This window comes from Leptosomus discolor, chromosome 9 (assembly GCF_034619465.1).
Source record: "Leptosomus discolor isolate bLepDis1 chromosome 9, bLepDis1.hap2, whole genome shotgun sequence".
Classification (NCBI taxonomy): domain Eukaryota; kingdom Metazoa; phylum Chordata; class Aves; order Leptosomiformes; family Leptosomidae; genus Leptosomus; species Leptosomus discolor.
In genome coordinates, this window is record NC_141399.1 from 49,199,172 (window position 1) to 49,220,275 (window position 21,104).

The following is a 21,104-nucleotide window of genomic DNA, read 5'->3' on the forward strand; positions in this document are numbered from 1 at the left end:
AGGATGCCCAGAGAGGGTCAAACATAGCTGTGGCAGTGCAGGAACCACCGGATGGGGCTGGCAGAGCTGAGCTCAGCCAGTGACACGCTCAGGCTTGGGATGAGGACCAGGCCCATGGGGCCCTAAGTGAGAGAGAAAAGTGTGAGGGACGCAGGGCCCACCAGCACTGTGGTGTACCAGTGCCACAGCTGGAGCCTCTCCACTGAGAGGACTGATGGGGGTGATGCTGCCCTGTCCCCAAAGCAGAGGACATGACATGAAATAGCACATGCCGAACCCCTTGCCGTGGCCGTGTTCAGCAGAAGGAAGCGCTCTTTGAGCAGCAAAGGAAGAAACAGCCTGTGTTTTCATCAGTCAGTGAGAGTCCAGCCTCTTGCTGGGGTCCTCTGATTGCAAACCCCCAAAGAAGGCTGTTTCGTCCCAGGTGGGCTGGGTCAGTACTCTCTCCTCCTGGGGCAGGAGGAGGTGGTGGCACCATGTGTGTTCCTGCAGCCCTTTTTCCCCTGGAAAACCACAAACCCCTGATCTTCGCTGCAGCTCCGAGAAGCTAAGAAAGAGCCAGAACCTGCAGACACCCACGTCGGCCCTCGGCCAGCTCGAACCTTCCAGGCTGTTGCGCAGAGCTGGAGCCCCGCCACCACCGCTCGGCAAGGGCAGAGCAAACCTTCCCACGTCACACGACCCAAACAGTCCTGACCAGCTGCGCCCGGGAGCTGGGCTGGGGTTTTTTGGGTGTTTGTTTCTTTTCTTTATCAGGATTTTGCTGAGATCGCCTGCGATCTCGGTCATGTTTGCGCAGCGGTTTGCAGATGCCGTTCGTTATGTAAGTGCTCGGGGTTACTCGGGAGGCTCGGCCAGCCGTGCCTCCCCCCGCACGGCTGCCGTTAGCAAGGCGGCGAGCACACGCGTCCCTGCGTGTCCACGGGGGCTCCGCTACTGTCCCGGCTCTCTATCGAGGGGCACAGTGTGTCCCTGAGCCGCTGCAGCAGCATCTGTGCGGGGGCGGCTCCCCGAAGGCGTGGAGGGCTGCACGCCCTGGGGGCTGTGCCGCGGGGATGCCCACCGGGCACCCTGGCAGCAGTGCTCACCGCCTGCTCGCTCCCGACAAGGCGCCGCGCTCACCACTGCCAAGAACGCCTGCGCTTGCTCCAGTAACCCAGCTCCTGAAGGTCGCTGGCTGGAGGCCGGGCTTGCGTCCCAGCTGCCTGCTTTTATTATTGATTGTCCTTATCATCGCTTGGAGAGAACACCATGTCCCAAGTATCCGGGGGCAGGACAGGGCTTGCTGCCTCTTCTGACGCCTTTTGCCCAAGCTCTGTCTCTCCCCAGTGGAGAATGTGCAGACACCCAGCGCCTCGCTGCCTGCCCTTGCCTCTGCCTGCGTGCGCTTGCACCGGAGCTGGGGCCGAGAGGAGAAAGCAGCCTCTCCTCTGCTCCCAGCCACCTCCTGCCATGCACAAACCACACATTCCCCCTTTCTCTTGCCCCCCCCTGCACCCAAAGACCAAGTTCCCCACACTGCGCCAGGCCTCAGCACGTGCCCCTTCCTGGGGAGTGCTCCCAGCAAGACCCTCAGAAGGAGCTCCCCATCACCCGCCGCTGTCTTGGGGAGGGTCCGACTCCCACCATGCCCCGATGCAGCACCCACCAGCCTTGAGGCTGCAGGGGCTCGGGAAGGGATGGGGGAGCCTGATCTGCCACCAGTGTCAGAGTAAGCAGCGGTGCTGCTCCGGCCAGGCTGGCGCAGCCATCGCACGTGATGCGGGGGCAACAGACGGGTCCAAAATGGTGTGAGCCACCCTGGCCTGCGAGCGGCTGTGACTGGGTCCTGTAACTACAGCAGTCACTTGACCGTGCAATTAAAAAAAACCCAATTCATCACTTCTATTCATCCTGTTGGTGAGACATGGAGCAGGCAATAGGCAGGTGCCCTGCCAAGGCAGTTCTAGGTGATGGCACTCGAGCACAGCAGAGCCCTGGGGGAAACCTGTGAACTGGGAATTGTTTCTACCTAGTGTGAAAACCTGGCTTTGGGTCGATTGACAGTCTTTTTTGCATAGAAGCAAAGGAAATCTTCCTCCTTCCTTCTCTCTGAGGCCACGGCGAAGATGCCGTCTCAGCTCTGCCAACGCTGCCGTGGGTAATGCAGAAGGGAGCGGCCCCAGGGTGGCTCTACCTTGCAGGAGGAGCAGATGGTCCAAGCCAAGACTGAGAGAAAGGGGGCCCAAAGGGCTCCTCCTGCCCCGCCAGGCACCCTTGATGGAAGCCAGATCTGCCTCCGTGCCTGCCTTTGCCAGCAGGGCCTTGCCACGCTGTCCCACCTCCACTGCATGTGGGCCACAGGATGCCCCATGGGCACAACACAGGAGAGGAGGTGGCGTGCCCAAATCTCGCGTTGTCCCCCCGTCATACCAGCTCGGTAGTAAGAGCAATTACTCCACATTAAAACCATGATCCACCTGTGTCCTTATGTCAGCACAGCCACAGCACATGGCGGGCACAGCTATATCTAGATGACACGTCAGCTCTGCCTTCACAGCAAAGCACATCTGCTCCCTGCCCACCTTGTCCACCCCACGTGGGGAGCTCAGCCCCGATGACAGGGGCACAGGGAGAGCAGCCCCCCTGGCTGATGGGGTGACAGCGTTAGCCCTGGGCACAGGTCCCTGTCATGGGCTGGGGCTTTGCTGGAGGAGTCCCCGCAGGCAGGGGTGTCGCGCCGACTCTGCAGCTCTGCCCGGATGCCAGAGGGATGGGCACAAGGGCACCAGGGTGGCAGCAGGGGCATGTCCAGGAGGCAGCAAAAGAGTGGAAGCAAGGGGGGAAAGAGAGAAAGAGAAACACAAAAAGGAAGCAAAAGAGAAGGAGAGAGTAAAAGCGAGAGGGGGAGGGCAAGGATGGAAGGAAAGGAGGAAGCAAGGAGGAAGGGAAGGAAAAAAGGAGAAAAGGAGAGTCCTCCCAGAGCCCTCACTCCCAGCACCCTGTCTACAACAGGAGACCTGTGATCCCCCCATGTCTTCTCTTTCCAGGTGCTGGCTGACGTTTGTCTCCTTTGCCCATTGATGGAGGAGGAACTCAAGCTGTGCCTTTCCCAGGCAGGTCCTGGCTGGAGCAATGGGTCTTTGAGGAAACCTCCAGCCCTGACCAAGCAGACCTACAGCTCCTGCGGGGCCACCGCTGCACCCCAGAACCACCAGGTCACCCTGCAGCCTGCTGAGCAGGAGCGCATCCCTCACCCCGGTACCCAAGAGAATGCAGAAATGCCTCCATGGGGCAGCTTCTTGTAGTGACAAATACCACCCACCCACCCACACCGACTGCCTGAGGGTTAACTCGGGGCACTGCATCTGCAGCGAACCAAGCGGGGTGACAGAGCCCAGCGGCACACACAAGGGCTCCACCCAGGCTCTGAAATACTTTCCTAAGAGAATGGCCAGGATCTCTGCCACTCCGGCCTCTTCAAATCAAGCTGGCCAAAGCACTGGAAAATGTATTGCAGCAGTGTCCCAAAAGCGGCCTGGGGGATGCAGGGAGGAGAGCCCCATGCTGCTCCAGGGCTTGCTGCTGTTGGGAGCACAGGGCACCCCAGCCGTCCCGGGTTCATGTGCATCCTCATGCTGGTGGCTTTCCACAGGAGGGTGTGGGGAAGAAGGCCTTTGGAAAGGGTCGTGTTGTGCTGGAGATCAGCTGCTGGTGATTTCCAAATGTCACCCTCCAAATAATTGGATTTTCGTGCTGCCCAGGCAGCTGTGGATGCTGCGCTCACTCGCAGCTATCGGCAGGGACGCACAGGCTTTGCAAACGCCCTTTACACTCCTCGTTCATCAGCACGGTCCTGCCCTTTGGGGATACATTGTGGAAAGCCACAGGTGATGATGTCAGGGTTTGAAATGCCCATCCCCTGCAGGTGCGGGGCACAGCACATGCCAGGCTGCAGTGGGGGAGAGGGCTTGCCCATGGACGTCCGTGGCACCGTGCACAGGCACACCGGCCAGGTCTGCACTGCCGGGCACGACCCTCCCCAGTGCCAGACCAGACCCTGGAGACAGCTCAGCTGTCATTTATTGAGAGCTTTCTATGCGCCTGTTGAGAGCACAGAGGGATCACAGGGCAGACAAAGTGAGGTGCAGCTCCAGGACATTCGCTGGTCAAATGAAATTGGGCTTTGGCATGCCAATGGCAGTACGTGAGCCAGCACGTGACGGAGCACACCCTTCCCATACTGCAAACCTACTGGTCTTTGAGACATTCCCAATACACCAGAAGACACAGCAGGGCAGAGCTGACCCAGGCAGCCTGGAGGGCCCTGGCAAGGGTCACCCAGTGCCCCCCAGGATGCTTGCAAACAGGACCAGCATCGCTGAAAGGGAAGTCCTTGGGACAGGGACTGGACTAGCGCAGGGCTCGTCCAACTTGGCCCACGTGCTTGGAAAGGGAAAGCTAATGGGTGGTTCATTGCCAGGACGGAAGAACGGCCCCACGGTGAGACGGGGCTGGTTGGGTCGCCTTGGGGATGGCAGAGCCCCAGCCCAGCCCTGCAGGGTACCACCATGCCCCAGGCGATCCATTCACCCCTTGCCTTGACTCATGCCTGGGACAGCCCTTGCATGGCACTGTTTATAGGGCCAGACAGGGGCAGCTGGGACACCAGCAAATAAGTCTCTGCCTTGCTGGGGACAGTCCCCCAGTGGGGTCAGACACACTTGCTGGAGAGGAGTGGAAAATTCCTCTCACCGTGCGGGCACTCCCTGCAGCCCGAGCACATCAGCTGTCACCTCGCAGGATTTGGCATGCCCTGGGATGTTTATCAACACCATTTTGCAAGCACCACGGCACAGCTTGGCAGGGGCACACAAGCCACTTGGGCAACCAGCTCTGCTGAGAGCCGGTGCTCTTGGGAAACAATCCTGCAGCCTGCCCTGGGCAGTGAGTCATGGCTGAGAGTCCCATGCGGGGCTGTCATCAGCACCTGATGGCCACCAGCATCTCCTCCTCCTTTCTGGCCTCCTGAATTCAAGGCACCAAGCTCTGAGCTTTGCTGTTGGCCCTGTCTCAGTCCCGCAGACCCCTTCTCCCTGCTCCTCGCAGGGCTGGCTGACACACAGGGCTGGTCTGTCTTTCCAGGTACCCATCACCCAACTACCAGCCAAAAGATGGAGCATTTAGCACAAATCCCACCAGTTTCTTCCAGCCGCCCTGCCTGCCCTTCCCTAGCTGTTATGAGGCTGTTAAACTCTGCACACTGGGATGCTCCATCTCATGTGACTCTCCCAGCATGCCCTTAGTATGTACACAGACACGGGACAGTGCCACTCTCCAAGACACTGTTCAACTCTTGAGTCCACAGAGCAGATCCCAGCTCCACTATCCATCCCCGAGTCACATCTGCATCCAGAGCTCCCCGTAAACCTCCAAACACCTCTCCTTGGCTTTGGTTTCATGGTTGTAAATGACCTCAATCTGCTGGTACCCCTTTGCCCAAGGCATGCTGCCCCTTCCCCATAGGGGAATTGGCTTGGGGAGGGGGGGGAGTTACCCCACTCCCTCGGAGGGGTTTGGAGGTATCAGCAGGAGTAACAGCATGAATATGATGATGGCACATCTGGCTGAGGGCTGCCGCGCAGGCGTGGACCAGGTGGCCGCACACTGCCTGAGAGATGACACAGGCCAGCAGGGCCAGCCTGCTCCCAGTTAACTTCAGATGTGTAGAACTGGCACAAACAGTCCCCTTGGGCGGGGAAGGAAGCGGGTACATCCTGGACGATGCTGGCTGGGCAGGACAGGGGACATGGAGCTGCATTCAGTCCAGCCCTGGAAACCAGTGCTAGCCCTGCCATTACCCTGGCTGGTGCTGGAGATGGCCCATCCCACCCCATGGTGTTGTACATGGTCATGGTCAGCGGGTGGTCACCAGGAGGGTATTGGGAAGGCACAGTGCCAGACATCCTGGAGCCCAGGAAATTACTTAGCTGTTCCCAAAATCTCAAGATGCACCCCCAAAGCCCTGCTCAGGTGGGAAAGGGGTAGCGGGTTCATGGGGTTCGTGTCAACCCCCTGGAGTAAAGAAGCAAAACTTGCCTCCTCCCAGCCCCTCAAAGGGGCCAGTAGCTCCCCTTGGCACCAAGGGGTTGCAGGGCAGCAGCCTTCCGCAGCAGCCAAAGCCCCTCGTAGTGGAGCTGGGGGCGCAGAGACCAAGGTGGGGGTGATTCCAGGATTGGGGACCATCCAGAGAAGGCCAGCAGGCTCCCAAAGTCGGCATCGACAGACCCTTCCCCAAACCTCCCGGCAGCCGGGGCTTGTGCCCCGGTGCAGCTGGAGCTGCGGCAGAGAGCAGGCTTGGTGCGAGCCGGCCAAGATGTTCGTCGGAGCAGAGGTATGCATAAACACGGGGTTTAACCAAGGACTCCGTCGAACACAGCGTACTCTGGCTCCGTGCAGCGGGAGCAGCTGCGGCCCTGCGGGGCAGGGGCCAGACACGCTCAACAGCGGTGGCAGAGCGACCTCCCGTGGCACAGCCCCGGCCCCAGGGTGCTCAGCACCATCGCTGCCATGGCAGCAGGCACAGGGAGCCCGAAAACACCCATCTCCCCCGTCCCACAGCTCTGCTCTGGAGGGAAGCCATCCTCCTGCTGCCAGCGGCTCCAGTCGCATCCAGGAGGACGATCACACCGGCAGCCGTGAGCCATGAGGGGCTTGGTTCGGTCCTGCCGGCAGCCACGAGCCATGCAGGGCTTGGTTCAGCCCTGCTTGACTGCAGAAGGCCAGGCCGGGAGAGCTTTGTCTGTAAAACCCACGGCTGCTCTGCCGGTGGGTCTGCGGGTGGTGGCCCCATAGCAGAGTTCTACCCAGAGCTCTGCAGCGCCAGCTTAGCCCCAGGGGAGCATCCCTGCCAAGAGGACTCCCAGTTGCCACCGCCTTGCCCCATAGCAGCAGCCTGCCCTACAACCAGGCAGACCTGCACCCACCCGGAGCCTCAGTCAAGTGGTGAGGAGGGGGCGCCAGCCACGCCTGGCAGCTGGGACCCCACTACTCTGGCCTGGTGGGTCATTACAGGGTTTTCCTGCAGGAACCGCATCGTCCACACATGTCTGGGGCACTGGCTGTGGCCCATCGGCGAGGAGCTGGATAACCTGGCAGCTGGGTGGCTGGCAAGAGCTCGCTGCAGGAGAAATCAAGGACGTGGGAAGCTGGGGGCAGGGGGATGCCTCTTTCAGAGAGCTGTTAGCAGCAGTTAAATAAATAATGGAGAAATAAATCAAACATGGACTTGTCTCAGTTGTGGCTTGCTCCAGTTTTTATTTCCAAGAAGAAAAGCGGCCCAGTGTGTGCTGCCATGCCTGGGTGCAGCTCCTGGTGAGGGCTGCAGGGAGCCGAGCGAGCCAGCAGACACAGACCCCGCTTCTGCAGCAGCCCCTGGAGGGAGACGAAGCTGAAACCCAGCCCCTGCTCCTTCAGACAAGGTCTCAGGAGAAAAAAAGCCACTCTCTGTATCTCTAGCTGCAACTGGAAACGGTGTCCCTGTGCCCCCAGCCTCAGCAGCTCCAGCAGCTCCAGCAGCCCCAGCAGCCCCAGAGCCCAGTGCCAGCCAAGCGCAGGGCTTCCCCCCTCACCCTGACAGGGAGGACACTGCTAACCAGGGCTGCCCCGTCCCTGCCAGGACCTGACAGAGGTTCAGTGACAGCCAGCTGACAGCCAGGTGTCCTGGTCTGGCTGGCAGAACCCCAGCCCAGCCAGGGCAGCTGCCCCGAGCAAGCTGCAGGTGCAGCCCATCCTCCAGTGTCGTGGGCATTATAAAGGGGAAGGGACTACTGGGGAAAGGGAGCTCCTGCTGGAGCTTTTGCTGGGGACCTTCTGCTTCTGAGAACCAGGCATCCTAGGCTGAGTATAACTTCATATACTTTATTTGTTTTGCTGTTTCATTGAATCTGACTTTGCTCCAGCCTTGGGATCGCCTCTCCTTTTGCCCATTCCCTTTCTCAGCTGGGGAGGGGTCACCAGGTGACAGAATCCTGCTGCAGTTTAGCCCTGGTCCAGGCTAAATGAAGACCCCAGGCCTGCCCAAAGTGCCCCCAACATTGCCATAAACTGCAGGGTGTTGGTGGCAAAACTTCCCCACCTCATGGGGACTGCAGGGTGAGCACAGGCACCCCCTCACCCACGCAGCTTTAGCAAAGGGGGGCAGCTTCCCAAACCATCTCGGGAGGGCAAATGGACCACAAGATGTCCCCGAGGGCTGCCCCCGTGCCCCTGCACGGATCAAGTCCAAGAGTACAGACAAAGTCTAAGCTGAGTGGCCTTTCCCATGAGGAGAGAGCACTCCAGCCCCTCCAGAAACCGGTCAGGTGCCCCAGGGCCTGCAGGTGCCTCTCCACGCATCCAGGGAGCCTCAAGTGCCCTTCAGTGCGCCTGGGGCCACTGAGTGCCTCCCCAAGCAACGCCGGGGCCTGGGACAAGGCAGCGTTGGAGAGCTGCTCTGCCGGCGCTGGGTGTTGGGGTGCTCCGCAGCCCCGTCAGGCTGGCACAGCCCCTGGCCCGCCCGTGGGAAAGCACTCGTGGAAAGGCAGTGCGCAGCATCCCTCCGTGGTGGAGCTGGTTAAGAGCAGGCTTGGAGGAACTGCCTTCCAGCTTGGGTTTATTCTGGGATCAGCTGGGAATTAAGCATCTGAGCTGTTGTGTTTAAATCTGGACCTTTAAACGTCCCTTCCCTCTTCCCCTGCCCCAGCACTGTTCTATTCACAACCCAGTTTTTGTCTGAAGATTTATTTTAAGGGTGAGTTTTAAATGACTCATTTTGCAGAGGAAAGATTTGTGCTGGCAGGCTGTTTTTCTTCTTTAAATTTCCCAAAATGTATTTTTTTCTGCACTGGGGAAAAGGTCCAGGACAGCTTTGGTGAGCTCGGTGGAGGCAACCAGAGCATAGTATCGTCTGTCAGCGTATGTCGCTGCTTCCCACCAGCCCTGAGCTCTGCTGCTGAGCCCGTTCCATGGTTTCCTAGCCAATTAGTGGTTGCAACATGCACATATACACCAAGCAGAACCACTCCCACTTTCTGTACACTTTTGTTAATCTTTGGTGGTTTTTTTAAGCCTTCGATAACAATGAAACAACTGGGGATAATGACAGGCATGAATTCCAGGAGCGCAAGACCCTGAATCATGGTTTTCCTCTAACCAGCTGGCGTACCTCAGGACGAAGCGGTGGGGTGGGTTTGGATGTGTGAGCTTCATTGCCCGTTTCCAACCTCCTTGCTCTTGGCTGCTTGTTTTTTAATCAGACTGGAATTAACTGGCTGCTTAGTGTGATTTTGAGGTGGCGTTTCTTGTTCAGTTGGTTCTGGTAGCTGAAAAGCAGTCTTAACTGCTTTGACCTTAGGCTTCCAGATCTTAGTGCTTTATTCCTAGAGCACCTTCCATCCCATGTGTCTTCCACTTTCTGTGGAAATGAAGCTTCGCTGGCCCCCCAAGTGGTAGATGTTCTCTTGGCTTGTCTCCCCTGGGAGCTTGCCTTAACGAGCAGCAGCACGAGCCGCTCCCCGAGGCAGCGCTGGCACACAGCGTGACCAGTGCGGTGCGAGGAGCTCACACCAAGCACATGGCACCTGGTCCAGTAGGAATTTCAGAGCTCCACTCTCGAAAGTTGAAAGACAAAGATGAAGGGAAATGCTTTCCAGGGCAAACAAGAGGCTGAAGCTGGGCTGCTTGGGGGAGGCCTCCGCTACAGCTCCTGAGCGGCAAAGGAAGCAGAGACCCAGGACAGAAGTGGGTTTGCTTGTGCCCCTCTCTGCCAGTGCTTGGGCAGGGCTTGAAGGGGAAACAATGGCAAATCCACCAAAAGATGGAGGAAACAAATGACAAAAGCAGTGCTGGGATTACATTTAGGAGGGCCACTCTCTCCCTGCCTCCTTTCAGGGGATGCATTTTACCGTTCTAGCTCTGGGAGAAACCTGCGGGACAGGTCACTCGCCCAGGCCGCTCCTCAGCTCTGAGGAAGCCTTGTCATCCCTCGCCCCAGACCTGGCAAACCAAAGACGTGACTGCCAGTGCTGCCATCAGGTTTCACAAGCCAGGTTTTCACAAGTCCTGATTTAGCTCCTCCCCGGCCGGTGACTTCAGGGCTCTGCCAAGCAGCGATTGCAGAGGTGCGGGTGTGGGGGCAGGTGAGGGCACGCACACCGGCCTTTCCAGCCCGCACCCGCTGTAATCAGCAAGTGCTGAGATCGTGGGGGAAAAGGCAAAGGCTACCTAAGGACTCAGATAAGGCCACGGGTGTTCCAGCAGTGCCAGGGAAATGGAAAAAGCAGCTTTTAACCCGCCTGTCAGCCACACGCGCCTGCCCGAGGGGAAAAAAGCCTCTGATAATAGGGTTTGGGTTTTGTTGTTTGGGTTGGTTGGTTTGTGGGTTTTTTTGCAAACTCTTATCAAAATGACTTTCCTTTTATGTTCAGCTTAGTTTTTTATGGGACAGAGGTCAACCCAATACCCTCCCAGGGTGTGTATGCTGCAGGTTATTATTATAAATGTCCACTTACTGACTTTGTGGTCATGAAAGGTTTTCACAAGAACGGTATCCCCTCATCTCCCTTGCTTTTCACTGATAATTTAATTGCCAACTATGTGGAAGGAAAGAGGTATCATAAGGCAAGCTCAGATGCTGCTTAAATACTTGCTTTAAAAGGCATGGGGTTTTCCCCAGCATTACTGATTCTTGCAACTTTTGTCTCGAGAGTTGAGGATTATCCAGTGTTCTTCCAGATCCTGTAACCAAGCAACCGAAATATCTCAGTGCTTTTTTGAAAATAAGTATGTTAATGGTTGTCTTTTATGAGGGGCACAGCTGGCAAATGAAGCTTGGTGTTTGAAAGGTGAAGGAGCAATGGCAACTTCAAGCTGATCAGCGTGAAGGTCCTGCAGGCTGGTAACCCCCTACGGAGAGAGCTGGACAGTGAGGACAAGGTTTTGGCTGCGGATAGGTAAGCCCCGCAGGAAGCAGGAGGGACTCCTCTCACCCCAGCCTGGGACGCTCCCGCGGCTCAGCCCCAGCCCTTCGGGCTCCTTCCCCGCCTCGCCCAAGGCAGCCCGCCGCTGAAGGCCTTCCCAGAGGCGGGCTGCGCTGCCCTGCGCACGTCGAGGCCGCGGCCTCGCCGGCCGTGATCTCTCGCCCACCGGCGGCTCAGCTGCTGCGCTCACCCCGGACCTGCTGCCCGCTCCCCTGAGCGGGAAGGGGCGAATCTCCACGGGCTGTGGCCCCGCAGGGACGGCGGGCGGAGAGCCGGCCTCAGCCCCGCGGAGCGGGGCCGAAGGTAGGCCGCGCCACGCCACGCCACGCCGACCGAGGCCTCCCGCAGCAGCCCCGGGCAAGGCCGCGGGACCGGGGCAGGCCCCGGGAGCGCGGTGCGGCGGTTGTTACGGCAACGCGGGCGGGCGGGGTGGGGCGCTGACGTCACTTCCGCGAGTGGGCGGGGCTACCTGGCGGTCATGGCGCTGTCGCGCGCGGAGCGGTGCCTGGCGCTGCTGCTGCGGCTGCTGTCGCGCGCCTGCCTGGCGCTGCTGGGGCTCGTGGCCCCCGCGCCGCCGCGCGCCCGCCCCGCGCCGCCGCGCGCCGTCCCGCCGCCGCGCCGCCCTCTCCTGCTGCTGCCCGCGCGGCGCCTGGCAGCGCGGCTGCGCGCGCGGGAGGTGCGGCGGGGGGGGGCCGCCCCGGTGCGAGGGGGCGGGGGGCGGGGGGGGGGGCCGCCCCGGTGCGAGGGGGCGGGGGGCGGCGGGGGGGGCCGCCCCGGGGCGGGGGGGGCGGGGGGCGGTAACGCGTGTGCCCCGCGTCGCTCCCCGGTCTCCCGGCCCCCCGCTGCGCCTCACCGCGGTTACCGCTGCGCTCGGCGTTTCAGGTGACGTGCCGCGAGGTGTTGGAGGCGTACGTGGAGAGGATCAAGGAGGTCAATCCCCTCATCAACGCCGTCGTTAAGGACAGGTGAGCCTGGGGGGGGAGCGGGGGGCATGGGGGGCTCAGCTGGACCCTCGCCACCGCCGCCTTCCCAGGCCACGGTGCTGCACGGCAGCGCAGCCCGGTGCCCCCACTGGTGCTGCTGGCGGCGGTTCAGCTGGGCACGCGAGCGAGCGGCTCCTGCAGAGACCGGTGAGAAGCGCTGGGGAAGCGTCACCTTCTGTCACCGGCTCCCACCGGGCGCTGGGCGTCTGCCCTCCCCGCAGAGACCCCCGCGCCGTGCCCGTCCCTGATCCCCCGGTTCGGTCGTTCGCAGGTTCGAGGAGGCCCTGCAGGAGGCCCAGCAGGTGGATCAGCTGCTGTCAGAGGGCCCTGGCGATGACCACCTGGAGGAGAAGTTCCCCTTGTTGGGGGTTCCCGTCACCGTCAAGGAGGCCTTTTCCCTGCACGGTGGGTTTGCCCTTGCTCCCCTCCGGGCCATGACCAGCTCCCTCTCAGCTGCGAGCTGCCCGGGTGGGGGATGGCTGCAGCAGGGTGCCCAGAGGGAAGCAGCTTTCCATTCCCCAGTCCGCACCCCGCTCTGCCTGGGCTCGTGTGGCTGCATTCGCTTCTAGCACCCAAACGCTGCGGGGGGTCGTGGTGCCCCAGAGGAGCAGCCCTCGCTGGGGACCTGCTGCTCGCAGACATGGTCCCCACGACTGGCCTCGCATCCTGATGGTCTCGGGGGAGCTGGCCCTGACGCCTCCTTCCATCTGTCCACCCTGGCGCCACAGGGATGCCCAACACCTCTGGCTTGGTCAACCGCCGCAACGTGATTGCCACCTCGGATGCCACGGTGGTGTCCCGGCTGAAGCAGGCCGGTGCCATCCCGCTGGGCGTGACCAACTGCAGCGAGCTGTGCATGTGGTACGAGTCCAGCAACAGGGTCTACGGCCGGACCAACAACCCCTACGACCTGCAGAGGATCGCGGGCGGCAGCTCAGGTGAGGCCCAGCGCTTCAGCATGGTCCTGCGCAAGCAGCAGGTCAAAACGCAGCAAGAAAAGGGCTCGCAAGGCCTCTGCATGCTGCTTTGGCTTGTCGCTGGGCTCCTGCAGAGCTCATGGGCCTCTTGCCTGGGCAGTGCTACCCCCCCCATTTGGGGGTCCAGCTCCTTTGCACCTCCTGGATGTTACACCCAGCATCGCTTCGGCTCACTCTACGTGCAAACAGCAGTGCTGGTGTGGCGCTTGGCAGGGAAATCCCGTGGCCCGCATTCCCCAGCTGTCTCCCAGGCACTGCTGAAGCCGGGGCAGCTCCCGCCCTGTGCAAAGGGCAGCGGCCCCTGTGGGGTGCTGCTGCTGTGCTGGGTGATTTGCACCATAAGCCCGTGGGTTTCTGCTGTGTTTTCTCCTGTGCAGGCGGGGAGGGCTGTGTCCTGGCCGCAGCCTGCTCGGTCGTAGGCGTGGGCTCTGATGTCGGTGGCAGCATCCGGATGCCTGCCTTCTTCAACGGGGTCTTTGGCCATAAACCCACGACAGGTAAAGCGGCCGTGGGGATCTCCTCTCCTCCCCAGCAGAAATGCCAGGGGGTGGAATGCAGGGTGTGGGAGGAACCTGTTCGGGACACTCCCGTGCTTGTCTCTGGTGGGATTGCTGTAAGGGGGCGGGCAGCTTCTTGAATAGGACAAGCCTGCTGCTGAGCACAGCCTGGCTTTGGCAGGCACACCACCAAGCGCGTGGGAGGTGTTTTACCCCTGGTGTTGCATCCCCAGTGTGGGATATTTTCCCAAGGTCAGGATCTGCTGCTGGGGTGTTTCCCTGGCAGCTGGTGTCCTGGCTGGGAGATGCCTCCTTCCCCCACCCCGTGCTGCTAGCCATCGGCTCGCAAGTACTGCTGATGTCTGCAGCCCTTGGGCAACAGCTTCCCCCCATGCCCGGAGGCCGCCCTCCTGCGTGGCTGGCGGTGGTGCCCGGCGGCGCTGCGGGGCGATGGTGCGCAGCGTCTCCCTCTGCTCGCAGGGGTGGTGCCCAACGACGGCCAGTTCCCAAACGCAGAAGGGGTGCGGACCAGCTTCCTGTGCACAGGGCCCATGTGCCGCTACGCAGAGGACCTGGAGCTTATGCTGAGGGTCATGGCCGGTCCTGGAGTCAACAAGTAAGTTGCTCCTACTGCTTCAAGCTGCTGAGTTGGTCTTGGCTACTTTCTGGCCAGCGCAGCAGGTCAGTCCTGTTTGGTGCACAAGGCAGGCCTGCACTACCCAGATTGCCTGTTGCTGGTTTCCTTCCTCCAACTCTGGCTTCAGCAGGACCCTTGCAGCCAGGGCTGCCCTTCCCACCACCCACATGCCAGCTGTTTGAGCAGCTCTGTGGAACAGGCAGCCATGGTCAGCTGAGTCCTCCCTTGCCTGTGAGCTGCTCCAGCCGGCACCGCCCAGCACAGCCCTCCTCTCTTGGGGCTGGCCTTTCTTTTGGGTTTTATGTGTGCTTTTTCGTGTTGCTGCATAATGAGTTTTTCATCCCACGCCATGGCCCTGTTTGGCTGATTTGTGTGTCTGTGCAGCCGAGCAGCCTTTTATGTGCTTGTACCAGTAAGGAACGGAGGTGGGGCGGGCCAGGCAGGTCCTGCTGCTTGCTGCATCCTGCACGTGGTTGCTTTCTGCATTACCACTTTTCTCCGCGGCTCTTGTGATGCAATCCCAACCGCAGCCGTGGCCAGTTATGTGATGTAATTACGAGGTGCACCTTGAGAGATGAGGGTTTTCCCAACAGCAGCCCAGGTGCAGAACTAGCTGGGACTGATAGGGCAGGCGAGCAGCTGGTGGGTTGTGGACAGTGGGCGTCTGTGTGTTGTCAGGGACTCTCTGTCCCACCCTGATGGGTAGAGCAGGGTGTCCTGAGGATGCATTAACAAGGTGGGAGCAGCTCTGGCAGCCGGGGGGAGCCGGGGACAGATTCCTGAGCAAAGCGTTGTTCCTTTCCCAGGCTGAAGCTGAATGAAAAGGTGTCGCTGGAGCAAATAAAATTTCACTGCATGGATCATGACGGCGGGTCCGTTTTTGTGTCGCCGGTGGACAAGGAGATCTTGCAGGCCCAAAAGAAGGTAGGAAGGAACGGAGGTTGGCTTTCGCCTGGGGAGACCCATCCAAGGAGTCCCTTGGAGGCGAGGTGAGCTGCTCTGTGCGTGGCTCCCGCAGGGGCTGCAGGATGGAGGGCTGCAGGCTGCAGCGCCGCGGAGGCAGCCTTGAGTCCCGGTCCTGTGCTTCCAGTGGAAAAAAAGTGGAAAGGTCTTTTTCTGTGTTAAAGAAGGGGAAAATCTTGTGGGCGGCTGCAGGCACCCTTGCCAGTAGCACCCGTGTGTTGGAGTGCACGAGGGTGTCCAAAGTTTCCGGCCCAATTTCCATTGAAATAGCTATATTTTGCTTTCTTAAAGTCTCTTGTCCATGTTACGGAGACCTTCTTGGGGCACACTGCGCGGCAAAGGGATGGCTTTATGTTTGCAGTCTTCCTAGGGTTGCTGCCTGGCGTGTAGTCATGCAAAGTAACTTCTTTGTTTTTCAGTGAAATCTTCTGTGCTGCTCTTGGTGCTCTTCTGGAGCATCGCTAGGGGTGCCGTGGAGGGGTGTTTGGGGAGCTCCAGAGTTGTTATTGGATGGAGAAGGTCCGGCTGCTCAGGGCGGAGGGGAGCGGGCAGGAGCTGCAGGATCCCCTACATGGCAGCAAAGAGAAGCAGCCCCTGGGCTCTCTCCTGTCCCTAATTTCCACAGACTGACTGCAGCACTTCACATCCTTGTGGAAACAACTCTTCCTGGTTTTCGCCTTAGGTGGTGGAGCACCTCGAAGGCGAGCTGGGAGTCCAAGTTCAGCGCGTGGCAATCCACAAGATGAAGTATTCTTTCCAGATCTGGTCAGCCATGATGTCATCCAAGGACAGTGATGGCCAGGTATGTCAGACCGAGCTGGCAGAGGCACAAATTCAGTGGCAGCAGAGAAAATCATCTGTTTGGGGCCAGCCATGGAGAGCTGTAGTCTTCCCAGGCCTGGCCAGGGGCTTTCTCTACTCTGTTTGTCCCCCTAGTCCTCCTTTTATCTCTCATCAAAGCTACACAGCCCCTCCTCCTTCACTTTCCCATGAGATGACAATGTGGCTTCCAGCAGAGGAGTGACGTGGTTTAGGGAGGGAGAGGCCATTTTAGCACGTTGACCTTTTCTGTGCCAGCTGGTAAGCCAGCCAAGCAGGTGGTGTCCTGCCTCGCTCTTACCTCCGTGCTGTGTCTCCTGACATAGTAGGCTGGGATTAGTACCTGTCAGGATGCCAGGGCTGAGGCGGTAGATGAGCAGCTTTTCAGCAGCAGGCCTGTGTGGGGGTTTTTTTCCTTGAATTGTAGCCACGGCACTGTGCTCTGTGCATGCATGGAAGTATTTTCTAGCAAAAATAAACTCTCAGGAGTATTACACCTTGTGCATTCTGCCACGCAGGCAGCAGTGAAAAATAAACCAACCCCGTCGTGCTAAGGAGGGCTTGCCTGGCCCCTTCTGTCTCCATTTTACTGATCCCACAGCCACGTAACAGCAGTAAATGCCTCGAAGACATTATCCAGAGCGTCATCCCTTGCATCATGTCAGAGGAGGGGCACTGAAAGGTGCTGCTTTTTGGGGCTCTCCCTCCACAGAGCCAGGCACCCGTCTTGCTGCCTCTGGCAGGGAGAGGTGCTCCTGCTGCCGCTCTGGATGGGTGCTGGAGCTGTGCAACGCTCCCAACAGGCATCTCTTGTCTGAGAACGGGAACAGCTTGGGTTGGGATAACGGGGCAGCTAGAGATTTCGCTGTCGTTTGTCTGCCTGTCCTTCCCCACCGTGTGCCAGCTGATGGTGCTGATGGAGGGAGTATGTGTGTGTGTGTTACAGGAGGCACAGCTCTTCACGGACCTGCTGGGGGACCACGGGAAGCCGGTGTGGCCACTGTGGGAGCTGATGAAGTGGCTTGTGGGGATGTCGTCCCACACTCTGCCAGCTATTGGTAAGGCCGGGAGGAGCCCCGGGGTGTGCGGCGGCAGCAGCGGTGGGATGGGCAAGTTGTTAAATGAGAACAGTGCCCTTCCACTGCCCCACAAAGGAACTCCCAAGTTTGCACTGAGCAGCTTCAGACTTTTTTTGCAATGACAGCGGTGTCTTCAAGTTAAACACGTGCTCAAGGGGGAGCTGGCTGGATCTTTGGTAAATGGGATTGGATATCCTGGGAAAAGAAGTGAGGTCAGGGGAGCTGCAGGCAGGGTTTGCTCCAGCCGTGAGCCCTGCCAGAACTGCTGGGGCTTAGAGGGAGGTAGTCAGGGGTCTGCACCCATCTTATCTCTTAGCAGCAGATACCAGAGAATCCTAATTAACGCTGTTGTGCTGCTGTCCTGCTGTCTGAGTGCTGAGGTCGCTCCACCAGCTCTGCTCAATCCCAGTGTCTGGAAGAACTCGAAGCAAAGGGCAGGCTGAAAGCCTCTCCCTTGGCAAAGCTGAGGAGACGCTGCCTGTGGAGCCATGCGGGGAGCCATCCGCTCTGGCAGCCAGTGTGCCGGCACAGAGGGGGACTGGGGGGGCCCCACTAGGGGTGAGCTGGGGGATGCTGCGTGTGGCCGGGCAGCGCACTCCGTAGCCTGCTTGACCCGTGGTCCTCCCCAGCTCTCTGTTCCTGTTTGTGCCCTTGCCCTGCAGCCCTGGGACTGACGGAGAAGCTGATGAAACTCAACCCTGGTGGAAATGCCAAGCTGGTGAGCATGGGGAAGAGCCTGCAGGAGGAGATGGAGGCCCTGCTGGGGCCGGACGGGGTGCTCCTCTACCCCTCCCACCCCACCCTAGCACCCAGGCACAACTCCCCTATATGCATGCCCTTCAACTTCGCCTACACAGGTGAGCAGCTCTGACTCCTCTGCTGGGGTGCAGGCAGGCATGCCCTCCTATATCTTGCTGCTCCAAAACATGGGGCGAGGACTATGGTCATGCTTTAAAACTGTGGCACTTGTACCCGCTGTCTGCAGCAGGGCAGGTTTGATCTCGGGGCGGGGGGGGCACCCTGCCCCAGAGGGATGCGTTCACGCTGTTAGAGCTGGCACTGTGGTTCTGCAGGCACCCAAGGGCTACTGCATCTCTTGGGGTACATTTTGGGCTCTCCAGGTGGCTTTCCCGTGGCTGTAGCTCCTTGATGCCAGCACCGCGTTGCAATGCTGTCTGGCTTTGACGTAATGGAGGGATGGTGCCTGGGGCAGGAATGTCCCAAAGTAGATCTTGGCATGCCACAGCAAGTGCCACATCACTGTGTCACCACTCATGGGTGCAATTTGCATATGTGATGTGGGCACTGGGAGCCTCTGGCCAGCGATGTCGCCTTGTCATCGTGTCTCTTCACTGTCTGCCCTGAGTGCACCACTCCGGCAAGGACCAGCTCCCAGGAGCCTGGCACCATGCATGGCAGCAGCTGCCTACCCCGGGTGGGAGGGCCAGGCTGTGGTGTATCCCCGTCGCTGTGCTCGCTCTGATGCAACTTTCTCTCTTCCAGCTATCTTCAACGTCCTGGGCTTGCCGGTGACACAGTGCCCGCTGGGCCTGAGCAGCGAGGGCCTGCCGCTGGGCATTCAGCTCGTGGCAGCCTCCTACAACGACCACCTGACGCTGGCAGTGGCCCGGTATCTGGAAGAGGCCTTCGGAGGATGGGTTTTACCTGGGAAAGTTTAGCCTGAGCTCCTGGCACCACGGGGATGGAGATGGTGGTGCCCACTGAGGTGGTGGTGGGCGCTGATGCCCGATCCCAGTGTGGCACTACCTGCTCCCTCCACACCCCCCCCTTGCGCCCTCCTGGGAGCGGCTGTGGTGCCTTCAGCCCCTGGGGAAGCTGGGCTGTTGCCGCTGGAGTTGTCTCCTCCCCGCAGCACCCACTGCCAGGGGAGAGACCTGCTTTCCCTGTGGCCCCTCGGGAGCCCCGGTGCTGTGGGCTGGCAGCAGGCTGCCCCCGTCCTGCCTGCGGTGGGCACCGACCTTCTGGGTGTAGAGATGGACATCTTTCTGTAGCACTTGCTGCTTTGAGGACACTGAATGAAGGCTGGGGAGAGGAGGTGCTGCCAGGCTGCCGGGGGATGGCCGCCCGGCACCACCCTCAGGGCTCCCAGGTGCATCCATCCTCCTTGCCCTTAGCCTGCCCGCGGTGCTGGGACTGCACCCGGTGCACCACAGGCTTGCCAGCCCCTGCAGCCTCCCTGAGTTGCTGCAGGGTTTTCCCCACCCTCTAACCGAAAAGGGAGAGGGGCTGAGGGTGCTGGAGGCAGCTGTGTGCCTGTCTCACCGGTGTGGTGCTTTGGGGGGTGGATGGTGCTGGGCTGTGCCTGGTGTGGGCCGGCGGGCAAGGGAGAAGGAGCTTTTGCTCTTGTGAGCTTTTTGATAGCACTGGAAGAGCTCCTTAAATGCTCCTCTCTGTGCACTGAGGCAGCTAAAGCATCTCCTGCCTGGGGATCCCCCAGCCTAATTGACGTCCCCTGCCCCTGCCACCTATCCCTGCAAGCTGTCCCCATGGGTAGACACTGGCAGAAACGTGGGCAGCTGCCTGTTCCAGGGGAGGGCAACAAGCGTGAGATGTTCTTGGCGAGGGCGGCATTAAAGAGTCTGTCCCGTTTGTTCCCGGCTGTGTGTCCTTGCTCCCAGCGGCTGTTGCCCTGCCAGCTGCTGTGCCACCAGTGCTGTCTCCGCTCGTGCCATGGGGTGTGCTGAGGCTGCAGGCGTCATGCAGGGTCCGCAGTGGAGGTGCTGGTGTACGCCCCGGGGGTGGCACTTGGCTGCTGCTGGGCTCTTGGTTTGAGATGCCTGGACTCGTGGTGTCTGCTCGGCTCCTGGCAGAGCTGGAGGTGCCGGCGAGCTCCAGCGGTGCCGCAGTCGGTGGCTCTGTTAGTGTCTTGTAGCGGCCGTGCTGTGTTGCGCTCTCAAAAAGCATCAGCCGTGCTGCTTTCCCTCCGTGATGGGCTGCCACAGGCTCGGGGCTCATAGGGCGACGCTGAGCCACGCGTGGGTTCTTGGGGTCTCGAGGACAGGACAGGGCGCGGGATCCCAGCCTGCGGCACTGATGTTGGCAAAGATAAAACCTCCTCCCGGTGTTGGCTTTGTGGGGATTTCCTTGCTTGTGTCTGTCCTGCCACGTGTCACCCCTGGTCCTGGCCCGATTCCGGTGCTGCGGTCTTCTGTCCCCAAGCCTGTAACGGTCCCTGCAAGGGGGGACGTGGGCGCTGGGTGCAGCCAGGGTGCTGGGGCCAGGCTGCGTCTTGCCGCTCGCTCGCAGAGGGCACTGCTGAGCCAGGCGAGGGCTGCCAGCGTGGGGAGCCCGCGGCCAGATGAGACACCGTCAACAAGGAAGGAAGAAAGAAAAAAAAAAAAACCAACAACCCTGACCCAGGAAAAAGTGCACAAACCACCGAAACCGTATCGCATGCCGTGGGACATCTGCACCCTCCCAGCGCAGTGGCACAGAGGACGTGGGCTGGAGGGAGCCTGGGAGCGGGGCAGACCCTGGTGATGCTCCCAGCGAGGGCTCTCGGAGCCTGACGTGGGACTGCTGAGCTGAAGGCGGTTGTGCCCAGCAGTGGGCACGGGCGGTGGCTCCGTGTTCGCTCTCGTGTGTTCCTGTCGCAGCAGGGGCCCGATGAGCAGCTGTGTGGCCCGAGGTAGGGGGGACCGCTGGCGCTTTGGGGCAGCATGGCGATGGGGGATGCTGGCGAAGGAGGGGATACGCCAGGGAGAGGGGGTTTAAACTCTGCAGCCACGGCCAACGGGGCAGCTGCTAAACCGTGTTTTTACAGAAACTGCAACAGGGGGAGGGGTGCTGGGTTTTTCCCTTTGGCCAAAGCAGACGGGGACCAGGTGTGCTAGGGTGAGCAGGGGGGTGGCAGGGACTGTGCTGCGGCCACCCTCACTGCTGCGAAAGCGCTGGCCTCCTGCACACTGCCTCCTCCTGTGGCAGACAGCCAAGTCCTGGGTCTCTCCGGAGAGCTGACTTGCCACTCTGCACCTCCACAGAGCCCCAGGAACAGTCCTGGGGGCGCTTCTCCCTCCGGGGAGAAACGCCTGCCGCCTTCACTGGGGCCTGTTGCAAAGCCAGGAGGGCTTGTGCTGGTGTCGGGGCAGGGGGAAGCCATAAGCCCACTGCCCGTGCTTTGGCTCTGCCGTT

General features: G+C 60.3%; 1 protein-coding gene across 1 annotated transcript; it reads left to right on the forward strand.

The window, feature by feature from the left end:
• The first annotated feature begins 11,475 nt into the window (after positions 1–11,475).
• FAAH2 (fatty acid amide hydrolase 2) lies at positions 11,476–19,562 on the forward strand. The gene is made up of 11 exons (XM_086469898.1): positions 11,476–11,673; positions 11,880–11,962; positions 12,252–12,385; positions 12,709–12,918; positions 13,335–13,454; positions 13,935–14,070; positions 14,898–15,015; positions 15,737–15,856; positions 16,820–16,931; positions 17,615–17,809; positions 18,456–19,562. The coding sequence occupies exons 1-11, from the start codon at positions 11,476–11,478 to the stop codon at positions 18,629–18,631; spliced, it is 1,602 nt and encodes a 533-aa protein (XP_086326024.1). The 3' UTR covers positions 18,632–19,562.
• Positions 19,563–21,104: the final 1,542 nt, after the last annotated feature.

Bases quoted from the DNA above. Each gene is read 5' to 3' on its own strand.
- FAAH2 (XM_086469898.1), top strand. From the start codon at position 11,476: ATGGCGCTGTCGCGCGCGGAGCGGTGCCTGGCGCTGCTGCTGCGGCTG. The intron at 11,674-11,879 runs GTGCGGCGGGGG...TCGGCGTTTCAG, and splicing joins CGCGGCTGCGCGCGCGGGAG to GTGACGTGCCGCGAGGTGTT. The intron at 12,919-13,334 runs GTGAGGCCCAGC...TCTCCTGTGCAG, and splicing joins GATCGCGGGCGGCAGCTCAG to GCGGGGAGGGCTGTGTCCTG.